A 23,889-nucleotide genomic window follows, 5' to 3' on the forward strand; every position below is an offset into this window, starting at 1 on the left:
AAACAAGACAAATGAAGACTGGTGGGGAGAGCAGTGATCCGGGAAGAAGGAAGAGTCAGTACGAAAGCCCTGAGGAGAAACTGCTTCTGTTGGAGGGTTAGAAGGAAGGCCAGTGTGACCAGGATGTGGTCTGATATGACGCCATAGGATCTACTAGAACAAACATGACCTTAAATGACCGGCTAAAAAGTTTGGATTTTATTCAAAGGCCAGGGGGAATTTACCTACATCTCAAGTAAGTATTTTGTTGTTCCAAGTATTACACAAAATTCCAGTCCCAAACAGGTTTCTTGCTTTCTAAGAAGCTACTTTCTAAAGCACTAAAGCCCTTCTCAGTTCTGTGGGGTGGCTGTGCCCACCCGCATTGAGCAAGTTATGTAAAAGCTGAACCCTGAGTGTGACACAGGGTGTTAGTTAAAGGAAGAGGAAGGAACACTGTCACCTGTTTACCTTGAATTTTGATGAAAGATTTCGATTTTGAAATGGAACAGTGTGTATGCGGTGGGGGAAGGTGGAGGTAATAATGACTAATGAGAACTCTTAGGCAGTTGATAACTGCCATTTGAAAACCGTAGATTTCAACAGGACAAACTAATGCCCTTTGCTTCCATAAGAATTAGCGGCGTGATTGCACTACTCTCCTTTACTGTACTATTTCGTGGAGACTTCAGCAGTCCTTTCTGAGGAGGAATTTTGCTTGGTTGGAAGAACATGATAAAGAAATATGAAAGAATTACCTAAAAAATCCCATTAAGCAAAATAAAATTTTAGCCTATAAACAAATGGCAAACATTCAGTAGATAGACCAGTAATTCTTATCAGTAAGCATAAACGGTATGAGGACCTAGAAAATCATAAGGTATTCTCAGCAAAATGTGATTGGCTTTTAAAAATTCTCTGTGAGTTATTAATATTTTAAAAGTTGACCAACTAATATAAGAATGCATACTTATTAAAAAAAGGTTCAAACCATATATATAATAGAACAAAATTTGGAAGTCTTCCTTCACAAACCTTCCCACTTTCTCCCTCAACTCGTTCTCCAGAGGTAACCACTGTTAACAGATTAGTATATACAGATCTTCCTCGACTTACAATGGGTTTACATCCAGATAGACTGAAAATATTGTAAGTTGAAAATGCATTTGATACATCTAGCCTACCGGGCATCATAGCTGAGCCCAGCCTACCTTAAATGAGCTCAGAACAGTTACATTAGGCTACATAGTTGGACAAAATCACTTAACACTAAGTCTGTTTTATAATAAAATGCTGAATATCTCATGTAATATATTGAATACTGTACTGAAAAACAGAATGGTTGTAAAGTCTATCGTTTGTTTACCCTCGTGATCAGGTGGTTGACTGGGAGCGACGGCTTGCTGCCCTGCCCAGCATCATGCGTATCTTGCCCCATGTTGCTAGCCTGATAAAAGATCAAGATTCATAATTCAAAGTATGGTTTCTACTGAATGCCACTTTCACACCAAGGTAAATTTGAAAAATCCTAAGTCAGACCATCTTATGTGGGGAACCATCCATATTATGTAGTCTTTTTTATGTCTGTATGTGTCACTGTACATATAGATACATGCTCTTTCTTTAAGAAAAAAGAATAAATGGAAACATATCGGGCACATTGTTCTATCTTTTCCCCTACTTTATCTGTCTTAAAAATATTTATGCACGTAATTGTTTATTTTATACTTTCCAGTGGGTGCCGAGCATTCCATTGAATTAAATTATCGTAAGTTATGTAGCTACTTCTCAACTGATATACATTTAAAACTTCAATTTTTCAAAATTTCAAACGTCACAAGAAACATACTTGTTTTCTGCACATGTAAGGGTACTTCTGTCGGATAAATTCTTAAAAGTAGAATTCCTGGAGTGCATTTTAAAATTTCAATACTGTCAAATTACCCCACTAATAAAGTTTTATTGATTTATATTCCTACAAAGTGCTAAAAGCCCATTTACTTGTAACTTGACCAATACTGGATATTGCCAATTTTTATTTTTGGTTCATTTTTTGGTAGGCAACAGTTAGTATCTAACTGTTGTTTCAAGTTTTACTTTCCTGATTACTAGTAAGTTTGAACATCCTTTAATAAGTATATTGATGATTTGAGCTTTCTCTGTAAATTATCTGTTCAGAGCCTTTAATCATCTAAAACTACTTTTCTTCAAAGAATAAAGTATTCCTTATGTATTATGGCCTTTAATCAATTATGTATCACAAATAATTTCTTGTTGTCATTTAGCTTTAACCTATGTGTATTATAGCTTCCATTGAACAGAAGTTGTTTTTCTTTGAATGGAAGTTATTTATGTTACTAATGCTCTCTGGACTTCTCTGTATTGTTAGGAAAACCATTCCCAATCTAATCTTACTAAAATACTTTATTTTTTTGCTATTATTTTAAATATTTAAAATTATTTTTATACTTAACTCCTTAAGCCACCTGGAATTTATTACTATAATGTAATAAAAGACTATAACTTAATTGTTTCCACACGGGTACCAACCCATTTATTGAAGGGGTTATTCTTTTCCTAATGAATTAAAATAAGTTAATGATATAGTAAATTTCTGAATATTCATGGATATGTTTTGGGATTCTCTATTCATTGACAATATTTGATTTGTCATTATTCTTTTCATTGACCTATTCTATTTGACCATACAGTCCTAACTCTTGTAATATTTTCTGATACCCAAGTAGGGTGATTTTCTCAATGCTCATCCTTACCTCTATCCCCTACCATTATTATTTTCAAATTTTTCTTAGCTCGTCTTGTGCACTTTCTCTTTTGGATGAGTGTAAGAATGTATGTCAACTTTTATAAACAAGCAAACAAACAAAACCTGTGTGATTTTGAATTCAGTACATTGAATATTTTAGAAAATTTGGGGATAATAGACATCTTTACAAGAAGGACTCTTCTCATATGGGAACATGGTATTTTTTTCCCTTACTCTGGAACGTTCTTCATAAAATCTTAAAAATGCTTGCTAAGTTCATCCCTGTTTTATGAATTTTGGGCTGTTTTGATAGTATTTCTTTCCTCTGATATTACCAGTTCATATCATCCACTGCTGCTGTATGAGAAATTTCTTTCTTTTTATATGTTACCCTTAGAATCTTACATCTAGGAAAACTATCTTATTAAGTCTGTTCTTCAGTGGATTGTCTTGGATATTCTAGTTATGCAACCACAGCACCAACAAACCTTATAGTTTAGTCTCTTTCTTTACAAATTCTATACCTCCTATCTGTGATATGAACTACAACAGTGATCAGTGGTGAGGGCTATTGTCATCTCTGCTTTCCTTCTCACTGTAATGGAAACACATTTCAACATTGAAGATGATATTTTGTGGGTGTTTCTGGTAGATACCTTTCATTATGCTAAGAAAGTTTTCCTTCTATTCCTCATTTATTTAGGATTTTTCAAAGCAAAGATGAATCACTATACTGTCGGTGTCTATTGCATTGAATTTCTTCTTTCATCCACAGATTTAGTGACGTCTGTTAGTATTTTATATCCTAAAGTTGAAGTATCCTTGTATTCCTGGGGTACATCCTACTTCGTTGAGAGGTATTATTTTTAATACACTATTGGACTTAATTTCATATTTTAATTGTATCAGAATTAATAAGTGAGATTAGCTTAATTAGCTTAATTTCCTCCCTCCTTTCCTTCCTTCCTTCCTTCCTTCCTTTTTTCCCTCTATATATAGTTTAGGATCAGATTAATTAGCTTTAGAGAATGCATCTTGTTTTATGCTCTGGGACTATTAATATAAGATTTGTATTTATCTTGAAAATTTGGTATAGCACTGATAAAGTAACCTGGGTCTAATCTCATGATTTTTTGACTACTTTGACTACTGTAAAAGGTTCTGTCCACATCTTTCAGATCACTCTTATAGAAGACTATAGCACTTTGGAATATGGGTTAATAGCACAAAAATTTTCTGCCAGTTTAGTTTTTCTTCTTTGATGTTTTAGAACAATATTGTTGAATTCATTTTGTTAAATATCTACTGCTCTACCCTTTTCTTTTTCTTAACAAACATTTACTGAACACCTATAGATATAGGACATTAGTGTAAATTTAAAGATAAGAGATGGGCCTTGTGCTCAAGGTAATTAGAGGAAATTAGACAGTGTAGAAACAGACTTGTGTACAATTAACTGTAGTCTAACAATGAAATATTAAGTCTTAAAAGAATGATCTGAAAAAAGTGATATGAGAGCGAAGGCAGATACCATGTCCTGCCCTCCGTCTGCAGCACACAGTGGGGTATTGCTCCAGGACCTTGCTTCAGATGTGTAAGATCCCCCATCCATTAAACCATTGATGTCTCTAAAAAGAGTGATATGACATTTCAGAGATGAAGTTAGGTAAGAACTTGAAATTCTTTAATTTAATTTTAATTTTATTTTATGGACAATGAGGGACTCGTGAAATCTTTTGAGCAGGTAGATAGCTTGATCTGCTTTCATTTTATTATAAAATAAAGGGGATGATGAAGGGGAAGACAGCTTCAGGCTATTATATTTGTCTTAAGGTAAATTCTATAGAAAAGAGAAGTTGTAAATAGTAGAACACCTTTGTAAATCAAGGTTTGAGGGTTGAAGTCACATTTGTATGGAAAGATTAGTTTTTCCCCACATTTTGTCACAAAGGATACTTTTGATCAGGGTTGTTATTAAAAATATTTAATAACTAGTATGACACAGGTCCTGACAATCAGAACAGGGAACTGACCAATCAAAATAGACCAAGTCATAAATATGTAATTAACAAGTGTGACCATACCAGTATGTACTGGCTGAATGTCAAACTTGCCTTTGACTCCAACTTTACAGCCATGGATCTCATGATTTGAAATATTCTACTTGTTAAACACATTTCATAAATTAAGTAAAAAGATAATTTATTTTCCAATTTCTTAATTTAATAATAGATTTCTATAATTTATATTAGCTTAAGATTAGTATCACACAACTAAATTGATACAATTTTAGCATCCATCTGTGAAACTTGGTTGTTGGTTGGCCTAGTGGCCTTATATCAGGCAAATATGTAATTTCCATTTGGTATTTTGAAATATTAAAATATTTCCCTAATTTTATAAAATTCCCAGAGGACAGGTAGACTGCTGTCCTCAAGTAACAGTGTTGATTTAAGTCATGTACCTTATAGCAGCCTGGAGATGTTTTTAAAATCAATCTCTCTCTCTCTGTCTCTCTCTCTTTCTCTCCCTGTCTCTCTGTCTCTCTCTCACACACACACACACACACACACACACACACACACACACACATTACATAAATGTCTTTATAATTGACCATATTTTTAGTTGCCAAAGTCTCTACCACTCCCTTTTGTTTTACACATATATGTTATATTATTTTACCTACCTGAACCCAGATGGCATATGTGTTTGTAATCCCTGATTTAGATCTTTTTATGTCTTTGGAGACATCATTTTGTTCATGTCATTATCCAATTCCAATGGTAATGAGTCATGCTGTGATAGGGTTTTAAAATTTTTTCAGGTGGCTCCATCTCTTGAAGCACTGTTAACTCAGAAGATTTTACAATTTACATTTGGCAGGTTCTGCTTGAGCTGAATTCACATTGACTTCCATTTTAGTTCAAAGACTTTCTGTCTCTAAAATTCTACTATTGACCTTCCAAATGATTTTGAAAATGACAATTGACTTTTTATACTATGCAAAACTTCTCATTTTTATTTTTGTCTTGAATCTTCCTTCTACTTATATACACTGCTCCTTCTCTAAAATCAAGTCTCTTAAAACTGCATGTCCCCAGTCCCCCCACCCCCCAGCCAATAAAAGCATCTGTGATCTTGAGTAATTCATGATGGTACCCTTGGCCCATATGCATAAGCAGGGACCAACTGGCAACATTCTTGTGCCACCTTGGTCTGCCTATTACTTTCATGGCCTCCTCATTCCTCCCCTGGGACCACTTGCTGATGCTGTGACAAATTCCAGTCTAAGATATGGGCAACTTTGTGCTGTAAATGGGCTGGTCTTCCCCTCCCATTGTTCTTTGTAAAGATAATGGATAATTTTAGTGAGGACAAAGTAGTGGAAGGGCAATCAGAAGAATGCTGAATGGTCACAGACCACGTGGCAGATATAATGTCTTTTTGATGACCATTAATGAGCTAAGATGTACTTTGGGGAAAGTACATTCCAAGGACTTCGTGAGAGGATGTTATGACTGGATCCTGTAAGTCTTGCTTATATTCACAAGAACTCAATGTCCGCACCTCCTGACTTTTACATTGCACTGACCATATTAAGTAGCCTAGTGGATGGCAAACAAATGGCAGAATTTGGGGAAGTTTTTCTTTTTCCTTTGAAAAAAAAAAAGGCAGATGGTGTTTTGAACACAACTTGCCATAGAACATGAAAGCATAAGAGTTCTGGCTGTTTGAAGGAGAAAAAAAAATAAGTCGACTTATTTTAATGGTATAAACTAGCTTTAGGTTTTCTCAGGGGCTTAAAGAAAAGAGCACTGAGAAATGGGAGTGAACTGCAAGATAAGTTTTGTGTAACAAGTACCTCAAACCACAGGAGTCACATGGGCTCTCTCTGCTTTGCTACTTTTGATTACTTGTCAGAGGGTTACGCTTTTAGCTTCCCCCAGCCTGCAAGGCCACTCAACCATGTGCTAGCTGGAGTAATCTTTATTCACCATGTCTTTACAAAGGCCCATGCAACAGAGCAGCAATGGCAATTTCGTGGAGTACTGCGCTGGTCCAGCGTATAGCTCTTACCCCACACTCACAGGCAGCTTTCCCATGGATGATAATAGAAGGCTTCAAATGCTGGCAGATACTGTGGCTACTTTGCCTCGGGGAAGAAAGCAGGTATGATTGCTATTTTGTACCTTTTAGAGTGTTCATGTTCTCTTGAGAGCAGAGTGATATGTTTGTCTGACTGCATATTAAAAATGTTATTTTACCTGTTTTGGAATTAGTGGCTCAGAGTATGGGTGAGGAAGGAGGTGAGGATCCCAGAGAGCTCCTGCACTAATCCTTAAATCTTGAAGATTTAAGACTATAAGACAACATTTTTAGGGCAAAAGTTAAAAGAAGATTGTTTTTCTCACTGGAAGAGGTGTTCAGGTAAAATAAAAATCATTGAGCGCATCAACTTGAAGGTGTATGTAGACACAACCAGCTTGAGAGTTATTGTTCCTTTTTCCCTTTTCCAGTGTCTCCCATTGATTCCTTCCCTCCCAGCCTCTCTCCCAGTCGTTGATAGTCATTTCAGTTCATAATCCAATGAGAATACTTTTTTTAGGGCAAATTTTATTGACTAAATTATCTTCAGTTCTGGGGCACTGGCACATACCTCACACTATTGGGAATTAAGACTCTTAATGGGATAAATGAGTGCAAGATCCACCACTTACTAGCTGTGGAATCTTGAGTAGAGTCACTTTCTTCTCTAAGATTCAGTTTTGTTTTTTCTAAAATGAAGATAATAATAGAACCATCCAGTGAGGCTCTTCTGTGGCTTAAGTGAGGAAATGTACAGTGCTTAACAGAGTGACTGACATGTAGTATGTGCTCAATAATTATGCTACTATTTTAATTTTTATTGAAAAGTATTTCCCTAGAGAGGAAAACTCATTTGGAAAAAATCCATGTACAACTGGATTTATTGTGCGGTTTTTTTTCATTTTTCAATTTCCAGCTAGTAAAAAAAAATTTAAACCAAAACACCTCTTCAGATTTTGGTTAAATAACTTGCTATAATGCCCCACGTACATATCTGAATACAGAAAATATTAAGAATTGCCTTAAAGCATGAATTTTTGCCCTTAAATCTTGTATGCACATCATACGTTACTCTTAAGCCTTCTAATTTCAGGATTAGAGAGTTACAGCATAGTGGGAGAGTCGTGATCTTTTTCCAGTGATGTACATAGCTGATTCCTTGGTATTTTTCACAATGAAGATAAGGGAATAATTGTCATGGTTTGGATGATTGACCCTTTTCAATCCAAAAGTGCCTTTATGACATTGTTTAACATAATAATGAATATTCTTATCAATTTACTGTCTGAAACTAAAGCAACTGTGGGAAGTACCAAAATCTCTATTCACTTTTCATGTGTACAGCAGTGTAGGGTGTACAAAGATGAGAAGGGCACTTTTTCCTGGTCTTACAGGGTTTACAATTGAGTAGGCAGAACCAATAGGCATTATACAACGTAAAATAATATACCTGCTCCAATCCAAGTACATGTCTTTGAATACAACCTTGAAGGATAGATATTCCAGATATTGAAGGGTATTCCAGAGAAAAGGAATAATTTAAATGCCGCAGCACAGATCTTGGGGCTCTTAGGGCAGTTTAAGTAACAACACATTATTGTGTTAGGTGGACCTGATGAGAGTCTGTGTGGGAGTGGAGGGGAGACCTCAGAGCTGGGCTGCTTTACACAACACTTGGACACTTTCCCTGAGGAAGTAGTCATTTGACCAGCACAGGGAAACAACTGAGCATGATTGAGTAGAAGGTTTTAGGAACCTTAGTCGGCCAACATGCTTGTCGGTAAGTGGGTAGAGACTAGCAGTGAGGGAGCAACTTTTGTAGTTGGAGAAAGAAGATTCGAAGGAATGGAGAAGAGGCTCAGAGGCTTGGCTGTGAAGGCAGTGAAGAAGGAGGAGACACATCTGGTTTTAAGCCTGAGTGAAGGTAGCATGAACTAAAAAGAGGAATCAGTAGAAGGCTATTGGCAGAAGATAATGAGAGGGATGTAGGCATATGTACCTGAGTGTGTGTGTGTGTGTGTGTGTGTGTGTGTATAATCTGTATAATATCTACACATACACACACATTTCCACACCAGTTATTTTATTCATATGTTCTCATCTTTTTTAGTTCTTCTCTTTTCCCTTTTCTCATATTCTTTCCCATGGTAAGACTTTTCCTATTCAAACAGTTTTTTCTTACTGTTGTGAGATTTACTTAAGAAAAAAAAAAAGGCAAAACAAAACATCTTGTATACGATACTTCTGATTCTATACAATTATCATCAGTGAGTCTTGATGCAAGTTTATCCCAACAGTTCAGAATTTTCCAAATGGATGTTCATTTCCCTTAACTGGTTTTTTAGAGAATAATCACCTATTTGGCACTGACCGAACTGCAGGCAACAAGATCCCTTTGAGGCAATCCCACAAGCAGGTGTTTCTCTGCCCACTGTTATTTTCAACCCTTTCAGGGCTGATGTCAACAATTCATACTTCTTGTTATCATTGGCTTTGCTTTCTGCAAAGGTCTATCTGGTTAGCCAGGGTGTTTATACTCAACATTATTTAAAAACAGATTTCTGTGTGTTTATATGATCTCAATACCTTTATTTGTAGGAGGTGACACACTCCCAGTATGGCTCCTACTTCTGAACATGGTTTTAGAAAAAAAAACAATCTCTACAATAGAAAACGCTGTAGGAAGGAGACAGGATGAAGTAACGTCATCTTGATGAATGTGGCAATGCTAAAGGAGTACCACTGGACCTTACACCCACTCTCCCAAGGGTAGTAGGTTGTCGTTGGAGAGTAGTTTTCACTGAATGCTATAGTGAAAACCTGACAAACAGAGGAGAAGGCTGAATGTGCATTAGTGGGACCATAGACAGACTCTCTTTACCTGGTTTTCTTTTGGTTATCAAATTATTACTAAATAGACAACTTCTGGAAGGGTTATTTCACTTGTAAGTTCAGGTACAGAATAATGTGGTAAACCCGGTAATGCATGTATTTCTGGGATGGGTTCGGCCCTTCAGGAGCTTTTACGTTATTTCTGGCTACACACCCATCCATTACCAAAACTCCCAAGTGTTCCTGACTGCAAGATATTTTGATCATTTAATGTATACGTTTAGTAGAAAACTGTTAATTTCACTACAAAAGAATTTGAAAAGTATTCTCTAATCCATACTGTGGTATGCTTAGAGACAATATCCAAAAATTTTTTCTTGAAAAAGAGGTTCATGGGCCCACAATGAGACTTTCCTGAGAAGCCACAACATTCTTTTGGGGTTCCTAAAGGGCCCTTAAAGTTAAAAACTTGAGTTCAGCTCTATTATTTTGCTAATCTTAGAATATTTCTGTGGAGCCCTGCTATCCTAAAGCTCCTGACTTAAAAAGAAAAAAAAAAAAAAAAAAAAACCTGTGTTCATGGAAGAATTGGGAAGAATGAGGCTGGGGACTGGAAAGGGAGCAGAGCACATAATTTTGGGACTTTTGAAACAAACAACAAAACCAAAAATACCTCATCTGTGAATAGGTATCCTCCCCTCCCCGACCCACAACAGTTTCAGGAAACGAGTACACAGAGGGGACAGGAAGTAACAGGCTGTTACTTAGCAGCAGAAGTGGCTACAGTTTGGAACTCCAAGCTCCTCTGCAGGGCTGTCTGGCTGGCTCTGGGGCAGATTATTCCTAGTTTTTGCAAACTGACAGCTGAAGTATTTGGTCTTGGTTTCGCACTAAAGGGACATTGTGAATCATTGCATAGCAGCAAAAATTACATTTTTAACATTGATGTCTAATCTTTTAAGTCATCTGACTAAAAACAGAAGAGACGGATCCTCAGCCCTACCCCAGGCATCTTTATTTTAGAAGCTCGCAAGGGGTTAAAGAGCTGTCTACTCAGCAGATGTAATTGAGTGTGTAGTTTGCAGCCCTGCCAAACTGCTAAACCTAGATTTCTCATATTAGATAATGTGTAATAAAAGACAGCTGTTGCCAGCATATGCTGTTCATTGCACACCAGTTCCTCATTCATGAATTTTGCTGTCATCCCCACAGCCCTAAGAAAAAGCTCAGGCTGCGAGGGCAGTCAAGGGAGCAGAGACTCCACTGGTCAGATTCTAGAAGAGGGCTGCTCACTCCAGGGCTGCAGGGAAAACTTTTTCTAAAGTGTAAGACCTTTGCTAAGACCTCAGACGTACTTCTTGTCACTTAGGCAGGTAGTTGGTTGAACCCTGAGAACATTCCTTTCCACATCGCCTGAGTCTGACAGCCCAGATCAAAACTAAGTAAGCATTGTGGCAAGATGTGGAACGTGTCAGAGAATTTGATGGTGCTTAATTTATTTAAATTGTTTTTTTATTTAAACGTTAGGTGCCTATGACAGGCTCATTGCTGATCCAGAGTGGAAACTAATTCATAATTTGATTTAGTCTGAGTTTTTCCTTTGTGTCACTGATGACCTGGATCAGTCAGTCCACAAGAATTGAGTATCTGCTCTGCCTCTCACCTTGTGCTAGACAGATATTTCCATCTTAATCTAGTCGATTAGCTAGATAGAAAGGTTAGACCGAGAGAGGTGGGGAAATTTCCTTCTCTATAGAAGTCTGGGATTTGTCATGTGGACTTAAACAATTTTATATTTGAATCTATCTAGAATAATTTTTGATTTAGAAGGCAGGTTAAATGGTGGAAGAGATGAAATCTTGAAGTTCCCATCAATGCTATGATTATTTGCTTAGCAAAAGGGTATTTAAAATTGGTGAAGGAAGGCTCAAAATTGTAAGGACTCATTAATTTTTGCCACCATTCATTCATTTAGCAGTTGTGTATTAAGGCATTACTGACTTACTTTGTTTTCTATTAGTCCTTTTTTTATGGTTCTTGCTGTTTTGTGATTCCGGTGTTTGTTTTTTTATCATTGTTTGTTTTCTTTCATTTTAAATTTTACTTTATATTTTTAAATGTCTACCCTTGAGCTTTTCCTATGGATATTTAATTTAATGAAGGACAGAGTTGAAGGCTCTCTTACTTTGGATCTCCCACCACCTCTTACCTGCTCGTATTGTAGTCTAGTAGTTTACTTCTGTTTGTCTGTTTAGCTGTTTTTATGGTTCCACTCGACTCCAGGCCCTGTGATGGGCACTGGGGTAGAAAGTAAAACAAATACATTCCCCAAGAGGCCCAAAGGATACGGGGAATTATGAACAGAAGTGAGGTATTTAATCCAGTCTGCCCTTCACATAAATACACATCTATGCCTCCACATGAATGAATATGTGCATTATCTGATGAATATTGACAGCAAGAGTAATGATTTTAAATATAAACCCTAGTTATGATTTACAGATAGCACAATTAGGTATGACCTACCTAAGTACTTTACAATCTGAAATAAGGATCAAAGCCAAGCAAATGGAAATAATGAAAGTAGATTAAGAAAATGTGTGTACAGTATAACACAGAGGTTGAGAATGCTTGGGCATATCGAATTTACTGCTATCTTCCTCAAGAAGGCAGCCTACTGCATAACTGAATGGTCCCCACCCTTGTTAATGGTACTTATCAGGACGAAATCAGGCTGAAACAAACCATACAAACTGTTATAGGTCTTCCACAGTTAGTCCTTATAAATTGAAAATAGATATTTTTTTAGCAAATATAGAGAACTTTTTTCTTTTTTTGGTTCTGAGCCTTCCTATTGCAGTCTTCACAATGATATAAATGATTTGAAGTCCAAAACTGACAAGAGAGGAAAATATAATTAATTTACATCAAATTGTTAGGAAGAGGTCTTCGTAGGTCTTCATTACGTTAACATTACTGACCAGTGGCCAAATTCTGAACACTGAGCCATTCCAGAAAATTTGTGAGAATGCTGACATTTTGTACTTGGTAATTCAAATTCCTTATAGTGATGTAAACTTCTCCACTAACAAATGCCTTAATGAAGATTTAATTTGTGCATTCATTTCTTCTACGTGTTTTTCTCCTGGCTTTCATCCTCTATTTTACTTTTATTTGTTTGGACTCCTGCATTGATCTCCTGATATTTTCTGTAGTCCTTGACATATGAGAAGCATAATAGGTTGCCAGTTAAATAAACACCATGGGTTAACTAGTAGAATGAGCTTATGTTTTGGAGCCCTGGACCAACACTTGAGAAAGAGCTAATTAACATTTGTTAATTCCTAAACAAATAAACAAAACAAGAAACACAAAAACTCAGTATAATTACCTTAAAAACAAGATGCCACTTTTTGTTAACTTTTACTTTGTTTATAACGGTAGACTGTATCCTGGAAGCTTATGTTTATATGATCTTTTCCCAAAACATGCAGAGGAGTAAAGGTGATGTTATTTATACCATTTACATCATTCTGAGGTTCCTTTCCTTTCTTGGCTGGAAATCTCACTGTACTCTTTTAAAACTATTGCAAAAATAAATCATAAAAAGAATTGAGGTTTTGAGTCTCTGATTTCACCTGAATTGTGCTTCTGGGTATTAGTTAGTTCTTTGGAGATGATTTTGTCCTGCTAAAAACAGTAACATATTGAACTATTACAATAAACACAGTCATTTCATCAGCATCTCCCCAAACTATCAACTATTTGGGTTTTTTTTTTTTTTTTTTTTTTTTTTTTTTTGGCGGGATGCGGGCCTCTCACTGCTGTGGCCTCTCCGGTTGCGGAGCACAGGCTCCGGACGCGCAGGCTCACGGGCCCAGCCGCTCTGCGGCATGTGGGATCTTCCCGGACCGGGGCATGAACCCATGTCCTCTGCATCGGCAGGCGGACTCTCAACCACTGCGCCACCAGGGAAGCCCAACTATTTGGGTTTTATATGCCATTCCATGGGTGTTATTTTTCTTTGGATTTCAGTGTGATTATAAATTGCTGCGGTTAACCTTTCAGAGGCTATTTTAAATACAGATTAGATGTGAAGTTCTTTTTGGAAGCTTTGGAGCTTTGCCACATTACATTAACTCTTTTGCCATGGGGTATTATTATGGAAGCCTCATTTAATCTTTCAAGCGGACTGCCTGAACGGTCCCTTTTCCAGCTCTCCTTTGCTATCGCCAGAGAATGGAAATTACAGCCTTTCCGTAACAATTTCCCAGGAGCTGGGCCAAAGAAGGTGATAAAGAGCAAAGTCCTTTGTGATATAGAACGTTTTGCAGATGTGTCTTAAGGACCTTTCAATAACTGTGTGCTTGTGTTTTTCAGCTTGCTCTGACGAGATCAAGTTCTTCAGGTGACTTTTTCTGGTCTCAAAGGTAAAGAAATTAATTTATTTTTTGGTTTCTCAGCAAGATATTTAGGAGCACAGCTTTCCAGGCTGATGATACCACACACACACATAGAGTCTTATATACTACAGTTTACATGAACATCAGCTATTTTTTACTGACAGTTATTTTTAATGATAGGTGTGTGCCAAATGTTATACTTTGATCTTCATGCCTAATTTTTTTGTTTTTTGTTTTACAGAAAGCTTGTTACCGTGGAAAAACAAGATAAAGGAAAATTTGGGTTTGAAATTCAGGTGGGCAGTTTTCAGATTTTCCAGACTCTTAGTGAAGAAAGTGGCACTGGTTATGTCATGATATTTGCAGAGAAAGAATGAAGTTGGGCTTAGGGAATGATGGAGGCTGTGACTTGCTTTCAATGTTTTTGGTAGTTTTTCAGTGTGTTGGGTACCATCTAGGAAAGAAAACATTCAGCGGATAAAAAAACCCACCCTGAGACATAGTCTGCTTCTTGTTTGTAGCGCTTTAGTCTTCTGGTAGGTTTGGGACTGATCAGAAATTCTTGATATCAGCCAGCTCATAAATAAGAGAGTGATGTACTCTTTATAATGTGCATTTTATATATTTGCATTAGTGATGTGTTTTTTTTTTAACATCTTTATTGGAGTATAATTGCTTTACAATGTTGTGTTAGTTTCTGCTGTATAACAAAGTGAATCAGCTATATGTATACATATAACCCCATATCCCCTCCCTGTTGCGTCTCCCTCCCACCCTCCCTATCCCACCCCTCTAGGTGGTCACAAAGCACCGAGCTGATCTCCCTGTGCTATGCGGCTGCTTCACACTAGCTATCTATTTTACATTTGGTAGTGTATACATGTCCATGCCACTCTCTCACTTCATCCCAACTTACCCCTCCCTCTCCCTGTGTCCTCAAGTCCATTCTCTATGTCTGCGTCTTTATTCCTGTCCTGCCCCTAGGTTCTTCAGAACCATTTTTTTTTAGATTCCATATATATGTGTTAGCATATCGTATTTGTTTTTCTCTTTTTGACTTACTTCACTCTGTAGGACAGACTCTAGGTCCATCCACCTCACTACAAATAACTCAATTCCGTTTCTTTTTATGGCTGAGTAATATTCCCTTGTGTATATGTGCCACGCCTTCTTTATCCATTCGTCTGTTGATGGACACTTAGGTTGCTTCCATGTCCTGGCTATTGTAAATAGAGCTGCAATGAACACTGTGGTACATGACTCTTTGGGAATTATGGTTTTCTCAGGGTATATGCACAGTAGTGGGATTGCAGGGTCATATGGTAATTCTATTTTTAGTTTTCTAAGGAACCTCCATACTGTTCTCCAAAGTGGCTGTATCAATTTACATTCCCACCAACGGTGAAAGAGGGTTCCCTTTTCTCCACACCCTCTCCAGCATTTAAACAGTATTTTGCAGGGTTTTTTTTGTTTTCTTTTTTTTCCGGTACACAGGCCTCTCACTGTTGTGGCCTCTCCCATTGCGGAGCACAGGCTCCGGACGCGCAGGCTCAGCGGCCATGGCTCTCGGGCCCAGCCACTCCGCGGCATGTGGGATCTTCCCGGACCAGGGCACGAACCCGTGTCCCCTGCATCGGCAGGCGGACTCTCAACCACTGCGCCACCAGGGAAGCCCCTCGTTATAGTTTTGATTTGCATTTCTCTAATGATTAGTGATGTTGAGCATCCTTTCATGTGTTTGTTGGGAATCTGTATACCTTCTTTGGAGAAATGTCTATTTAGGGCTTCTGCCCATTTTCAGATTGGGTTGTTTGTTTTTTTGATATTGAGCTACATGAGCTGATTGTATATTTTGGAGATAAATCCTTTGTCAGTTGCTTCATTTGCAAATATTTTCTCCCATTCTGAGGGTTGTCTTTTCATCTTGTTTATGGTTTCCTTTGCTGTGTAAAAGCTAAGTTTCATTAGGTCCCATTTGTTTATTTTTGTTTTTATTTCCATTTCTCTAGGAGGTGGGTCAAAAAGGATCATGCTGTGATGTATGTCATAGAGTGTTCTGCGTATGTTTTCCTCTAAGAGTTTTATAATGTCTGGCCTTACATTTAGGTCTTTAATCCATTTTGAGTTTATTTTTGCTTATGGTGTTAGGAAGTGTTCTAATTTCATTCTTTGACATGTAGCTGTCCAGTTTTCCTAGCACCACTTATTGAAGGGGCTGTCTTTTCTCCATTGTATATTCTTGCCTCCTTTATCAAAGATAAGGTGACCATATGTGTGTGGGTTTATCCTGTTCTGGGCTTTCTATCCTGTTCCATTGATCTATATTTCTGTTTTTGTGCCAGTACCATATTGTCTTGATTACTGTAGCTTTGTAGTATAGTCTGAAGTCAGGTAGCCTGATTCCTCCAGCTCCATTTTTCTTTCTCAAGATTGCTTTCACTATGGCAACATTTTTAAACTATTATTTGAAACACTTAAGAACATTTGGCTCTATATGCGTATTGTCTCATGCTTTAGGAAAATTTTGACTTCTTTATGGATTTCTATTTAATAGCCTAAGAATTTCATTTCTTATTTGCTGTCTGCTTTTCATGGCCATATTTGCTAAGGTGATGAGTTAGGTCAAATGAAGTCTAGTCTAATTAAGTGCAAGAGAAGTAGTTTAAGTACTACTGTGTTCTTTTTCCATTACACTTTTGCATTTCTTTTAGAGGCATTTTGCATAACCATATCCTTATACTGCACATCAGTTTTTATATCTTAACTTTGGTGCTGCCTTCAGAAAACTTTGGTGACTAAATATAAGCCCCACAGTTGTAAAGTCAGTGTGTTTTTAGATTGGGAACAGGAAGCTGCTATGTAAGATGTGTTTTATGAATAAAGAAACAAAATGGAACTCTAGCTGCAATGAATAGGGAGAACGCTCTAGGAGAAAAGAAGAGACCTTCTCCTTTCTTAACTCCTCTACTTTTGAATTTGGTGAAATCTCTAATTCTTCCATCAGGTTTTAGAAGCATAATACTCTCTCTTGTTCCTCATTCACATGAAACACTCCTTATTCTGTTGTAGAGACACTATGCTTTTTGTGACCACTTCTTTTCAAATGAGATTATCCCCAAGGATGTGCAGTGATTGCTACTGAAAACAGGAGCAAAGTCTATTCACTTACTCTCACTTAATGTAACCAGCGAGGATCTCTTCTCATTTTTCTACAGACATGTCACTGCTTCCCCCATGTTTCTCCCTTATACCATAAACACTCTACATGAAGCAAGAATCAAATCAAAACTATCATTAGTAGACAGCAGGCTATAGTGCCTTGAAACTTTGTGGATTCATGTGAGCTAATGGCTTCACCTCTGGACTGCAGCATGTCTGTGCTATCTTAGTGATGCAAGGATCCACTCCTCTGCAAATTCCCTTATGGTGTATGCTTTCCGTTACCAGCTCTACACCATAACCTATTCTCTAGTACTCATAAGATTTGTAGTAGTCATCAAATAGGGGACATGCTCTGGGAACATTTTGAAGACCAGATAGAACCTCACGTACCCTTATTGTGCCCCCATCATTGACACGTATTTGGGCCCTGGTCTACCAGGTGCAGGGCATGCTGGGAGAGAACAAGTCCACCTCCTCTGGTTTCCATGGGTGCTAGTTTTTTGCTGCTACAGAGAGTAATGTAGTAATTTGGCAGGAAGATAGACCTTAGATTCATGTACACCTGAGTTCATATTCTTTCAGTGCTACCTTAGTGGGTTCTTAGGCACTTCAAGTGAACTGACACATAAAGTACTTAGTAATGTGCCTGGTTCCAGTAGAAGATCAGCAAACGACAACTGTTAGAATGAAGGCTATCAGGCGTGAGAAAGGCAATGTACTTTTGTGTCTCTAGGAAATGATTGAGCCAGAAGACTGGATAAGAGAGAGAAATATCCAACTAATAATTTCTTTCCAAAACTTGGGGACCTCTGCCTTTCCTTCTCTAAGCCACAAATTTTATACCTGTTGCAAACATATACACAGGTGCAGGCTACATCAATTAACATGTTTCCCCTTCACTGTACTCACCTTGCTCCCTGGACGTGGAGGGTAGATTCTCACTGCTAATGAGAATCATTACAACAGTGGTTTCCCAAAGGAGGGTCTGTTACAGCTTTGGTTCATGTCCTCCATGAACCAGACCACCCTTCCATCTCTGGAAGGGCCCGGGCTGTGGCAAGAAGACTCCCTGGCAGAAAAGCTGTTAAAGGGATCTCTGGCATAGATGGAAAGTAGATTACACGATCTCTGAAAGTCCCCTCTATCTTTAAGATATGGGGATTCTAAATGCCTTGCAGAGTACATAGAAATCTCTTAGGTTAACAAAGTCAAGTTTCTAGAAGTTTGACTGACTTCTGGTTCTGCTGGTTCTGGAGCCTGTAGGTCTGTAAAATCAAAAGGAATGAACAGCGGACATTCATTTTTCCACAGGGAAGCAGTGCTGGAATGTGGTTTAATTTTAGGAAACAGATGTTTAGAAGACTTACTCAACCCAGAATGCTGATTTTGATTCTAAATGCAGCGAGACCTCATAACTTAAATATGTGAAAAAGAAAAATATAGGTCCTTGGGCCACTCTGTTCACCAAACACTTGTGCTGTGTTCTTGGTACAAATCGAAAACAAAAACAAAAACAAAACCAAGCTGCTTTTGCCAAATTGAGGCCAGAGGCGAAGCATAACTTTTTCTAATTTAATCGAGTGGCTAATGAATGAGTATTTAGGGCAAATGTACCACCGAGCGCTCAGGAATGAAGGTAATTAAGTCAATCATAGTGCTTTTGAATGAATGCAGGGCAGGTTGTCATTATTTGCAGAACTCTGATTTAAAATAATTGTTGTTGGCATATCTCCCTTGCTGGATATGTACTGTTTCATACGCTCCTGTAATAAGTACTTTAGCTCGGGAGAACCACATAGAGATTTTTCTCTCTGCTCTTGGCCATTATTGTTTTAGCCCATTGGGAAAAGAGAAACCAAATTTTTCTTGTTAAATATGCAATAATGATAGCATCAGGTGGTCTCTTAGGCTTGAAAGTCTTAAAGTCTTAAGCCAGTCTTATCCTACTTTCTTCCCTAAGCCAGATGTATTTTTTATGAATGGAGTCAGCTACAGATTGTGTGGGAGAAGTGTAAGATTGGTACTTAGATTTAGTTTATATTCAGAAAAGCTTCCCAAATTGTTCTTTGCACTTATCTATTATGCTGCTTAAGGTAACTGATACCACTTAATATTTTTTTAACAAATAGATTTTGAGCTTTTTGGTAATGGTAATCTATTTTATATTTGGTATTGGTAATTATGTATCCCTTTAATTTTACAGACTTACAGGCTCCAAAACCAGAACACCTGCTCCTCAGAGATGTGCACCCTGATCTGCAAAATCCAGGAGGACAGCCCAGCACACCACGCTGGCCTGCAAGCTGGTAAGTTAGAACTATGCTCATGTTAGGAATTATTTAAATAGCAAGAAAAATAACTTTTTTGATAGTGAAGGTCAGGACATGATTGTTGCTTTGAATTTCCTTAACTCCTTTATGTTGCCAAGGTTTGGGTCTTGCTTGTTTTATTTCATTCGTGGGTCAGGAAAGATTATTTAACCAACCGTTTTAACACTCATTTTTCTTGGCATCTCCCAGGTGATGTCCTTGCAAATATCAATGGTGTGAGCACAGAAGGTTTTACCCACAAACAAGTTGTTGACCTGATCAGATCATCAGGAAACCTGCTAATGTAACTATCTGGCTGCTTCCCGTGGGGCTCCAAAAATGTTACGGTGTCTCATAATGCCTGTTGAGTGAATGAATAGGCTTTTTGTTCAGGATCACAAGAAGGGAGGCAGTGCACCATAGCTTGGGGATTGGGTACAGACGTTTTTATCAGTTCCTTTTGTTTCTCAAGGTTTCCTCAAACTTGAACATGTTGTCAACATCTGAAGTCAGAGGACATCAATAGTCCAAACATCTGAGAGTGGGCGGGATAGCATTTTTTAAATTTTATTTTTAATTCAAATTCAATTAAACTGGCACACATTCTCTTAGGACAGAGAGGAATGGGTCCAATTTCCATGGCTGATATAATCCTGTGGTTAGAACAAATGAAAGGTCAGAAGGACTGAGTTTTTCCTCTTCTACCACCAGCCAATTGTTTTTCTCTCCTAGTGTTCTGTTTGAAAGAACAGTCTGCTCGGCCCTCATGCCGTGCAACACACACACTCACATCTGCTACTATTCCCAACTTACTAATGGGACATTTGTTTCCCCAGTTAGAGATTCAACTGACATTTCCACCCTTAGTAACTAATAAGACCTTAGTAATTAGTTAAAAGATGGAATTCACCCATTCACTAAAACGATATTTATTGAGCAAATACTATGTTTCCAGCTCTGTGATAGGCTCAGGAGAGATAAAGACTCTTCTATTGCTTTATTGTGGAAGGAGATAGGTCAGAAGAGCCTGCAACAATAAGTAATTTTGATATTTCAATTATTGATAACTGCTATAAAGAAGGTAAAACAAGAAATGGGATAGAACATTGAGTGAGAGGGCTGCTATTTTAGCTTAAGTGTTTAAAGTGGTCCTTTCTGAGAAGGTGAGCTTTGAGCTGAGAGCGAAATGAAGAGAAGGGATGGTTAGATGAACTCCTGATGAGAACATTTCAGATAAAGGGAGAGGTCTCTGAGTTCTCAAAGTGGGCTTGGCATATTCAAGGGATAGAGAGGAAGCCAGTGTAATTGGTGGTTGGTGAATTAGGAAGAATATAGTAAGAAATGAAGACAGAGAGTTCTCCAGGGAGCAGAGTATGGGCCTCACCAGCCAGGCTTAATAGTTTTAGAATTTATTCTGATCATCTCATTTATTCTTCACAGAAGTTAGTTATATTCCTATTTATAAACGAAGTGACTCAGGCTGAAATGAGGTTTAGTTAAGACCAACCATCTAGTAAATGCCAGGGCTGGGATTTGACCATCTGCTCTGGATGCCAGGCTCTATTCTCCAGCTACACCACAGCTGCTCCTTGTAAGCTGCCAATAAAAAATCTGCTGGACACTCTTTAGTGATTCTAGTCTAAAACTTCAAAGAATATTTCTTTGGGATTTGTGTGAGAGTAGTTTTGAAAGATGACTGGTGGTGGTAGAGGACTGAGTCCAACTCTATGAATCCTATGAGTTCAGGGTAAAGGTTGGGGCCACTTGAGCTCCAGAGAAACTTGAGTCTATAAGGTAGGAATCATATAGAGTCCAGGAGAACATGCTGGTGATTAGAAACAGAAACCTATATTCCAGATGGGTAAAGTGGGCAGACCTCAGGTGGATAATTAAAGAGTATTGGGTGGAGACAATTGGAAATCCAGAGATAAGGAAGATGAGAGACTGTTTGTACAAATACTGAAGAGAGCGGCCAATCTATGGCTGCAGTTCTGCCCACAGACATCTATTGCTTGGGCAGGTCAGGTCAACATTAAAGTGCCAAATAGATTCATAGGGATTGTCACTATTGCCCAGAGTCGAGACCCGCTAATGAGAAAGCAGACAACGTGTTCTCTTGCTATCATCTCATTATCTTGGGTATAATGCTGTTGGAAATAGAGGGAAACTGGTCTCTGCATTTAATACTATTATTTTACCATGTCTTGAAAATTTTCTTGCATCTTTATAGAGTTACAGCTTATTTATCAAAATGAATTTGAGCCAATATTTAAAAAATGCTTAGTTGTATAACTCACATATCATATTTATCTTATGCAGATTGATGGCATCTAACTTGAGCCCACAAAACAAATCAAATCACTCAGGATAGAGCAAGTCTTTTTATTTTTAGAAGGGCATTTGGTATAGGGAGAAAGAACACCATTAGATGGATAATTCTAAGATTAAAGTTTGTACGCTTAAAAGGTTTTGAGATGAGAGTCATATGAAAGTTATTATCTCATAGTAGTTCTGGTTCTATTCGTTCTAGTTCCAAAATTAAGGCAATTTACAGAGGTAAAATTTCCTAGAATCTTAGGGAAGAAAGGATTTCCCCTTCTTTCAAGAAATAGCTTCTTGACTCCATTGTTTGAAAGTCCCTAGTGCCTGTTTTCATTGCTGTATCCCTCACTTTTAGCACGATGTCTAGAGTCTGGCACATAGTAGATGCCCAATAAATATTCACCAAATGAAGGAGGTGATTCACCCAGACCACACAAGAATAGGTTCTAGCAGAGAACAACCGTCATTGCCATATAGGGGCTTCTATAAAATGAGCTACAGTTTACAAATAAACCAGAGTCTTCTCTTTCAGTCACCCTCTCAAAGAGAGTATTTATTTTCCATATTCTTTCTTAGAATGTTGTCAGAAGGTTTGGCTTACATCCAGATACTTGAAGTGCCGTGAGAATGGTAACATTTACGTTACTTTTTAAGGATAGCCTGTGCTCAAAGTGTAGTACTCCATAAGGATGGTACTTGTTTGAAAGAATCACTCATGCTATTCCCCTCCCCCTCCTTTTTTTCTTAAAACAGGATAGAGACTCTTAATGGAACAATGATTCTCAAAAGAACAGAGCTTGAGGCAAAGCTGCAAGTTTTAAAGGTAATTTAATTTAATACAGTGAGACACATTTTTCATCCTTGAATGTGAGTGGTAGAATAAAGATCTATTTGAAGAATTGAGATAGCCCTTGAAGATGAAATGTCGTGATGAGACTAAACTGCTGAATTATCAAGAGCCATACAATTACCTTTGCAGGAATATTAAATTCCACAAACCAGGGCAAATCACTTTCTTCCTTCCTTCTTCTGCATGTCTATGAGGCTCAGAAAGGCAACAGGAAGGCGCATCACCTGAAGAACTTTTCATTAATGCACCTGTGATCTCTTTCAATTTACATTTTGTTTGGAAAAAACCAAAGAAGTAGAAGCTGTCTTTTTGTCATTTTCCCAAGTGCTATATATGTGTGCAGGAGGGCCTGGGATTTTTGTTTCTCTGTTGTCCTCCTCTGCGTCCTTTCGTTTTGCCTCATTCTTACTACAAAAGTCATCTCCCTCTACTCCTGTGGCTGTCCTTGTATCTACTTTCACTGGCAAATACAATGTCAACTTTGAAGAGGAAATTAAAGTTTACAGGAGATAATGTACAATGCAGGATGTTCAGTGAAAATTCTCTAGGCTATTTGAGGGTCTTAAAAATCTCAGTTTCCTAGACTGGTGAGGTTCTGGCAGACCATGAAGTGTAGGCCCTCACTCATGTGCATCTCAGGATGCGCTCAGGTATTGAGCTCAGGAGGGCAGAGTTAGTATATTCCTACTTTATCTTTTATTCCTCCCTTCTACCACATTTAATTCATCAACAAGACCTGTTTTCTTCTTTGTCAACATTGGGTTTATATTCTTGTCATTTTGCTTACCCCTGTGATCTTTTGAATCAATTTATAAAATTCATCGGAAAAAAGTCCTCTTCAGACTGTGATAGTAATTGAATCGTATTTATAGAATAAATGATATCAATCGACGTTATTATGGTTTTTGCTTTCCTTACTTCAAACACAGGATCTCTCTTTCCATTCAGGTCTTTTATGTACTTCAAAAACATTTTGTAATTTCTTCATACATTTTTATATATCTTTGGTTATATTTATTCCTATATACCTTCTAATTTTTTTGCTATAATTAATGTGGTCTTTTACATTTTCAACTGCTTATTGCTATTGATTTTTGTGTAAAGTTTTAAATCCAGGAGTCTTGCTGAACTCCCTTTATTCTAGTAATATGTTTGTAGATTCCCTTGGATTTTTTT

The 23,889-nt window shown here is 37.6% G+C and overlaps 1 protein-coding gene across 4 annotated transcripts in view; it reads left to right on the forward strand.

Moving 5' to 3' along the window:
* CYTIP (cytohesin 1 interacting protein) overlaps positions 1-23,889 on the forward strand; it is a 77,137-nt gene that overhangs the window by 42,306 nt on the left and 10,942 nt on the right. For 2 of the 4 annotated variants that reach the window (XM_032636761.1, XM_032636760.1), the window contains exons 2-6: positions 14,048-14,097; positions 14,312-14,366; positions 19,436-19,538; positions 19,752-19,845; positions 22,617-22,686. In XM_032636761.1, coding sequence (XP_032492652.1) covers positions 19,475-19,538; positions 19,752-19,845; positions 22,617-22,686 — 228 coding nt within the window. In that variant the 5' untranslated portion in view covers positions 14,048-14,097; positions 14,312-14,366; positions 19,436-19,474. Of the gene's footprint in view, positions 1-6,651; positions 6,920-14,047; positions 14,098-14,311; positions 14,367-19,435; positions 19,539-19,751; positions 19,846-22,616; positions 22,687-23,889 lie in introns of those variants that run through there. The other 2 variants (XM_032636758.1, XM_032636759.1) reach the window with 2 other exon arrangements.

The sequence above is a fragment of the Phocoena sinus genome, chromosome 7 (genome assembly GCF_008692025.1).
Source record: "Phocoena sinus isolate mPhoSin1 chromosome 7, mPhoSin1.pri, whole genome shotgun sequence".
Classification (NCBI taxonomy): Eukaryota; Metazoa; Chordata; class Mammalia; order Artiodactyla; family Phocoenidae; genus Phocoena; species Phocoena sinus.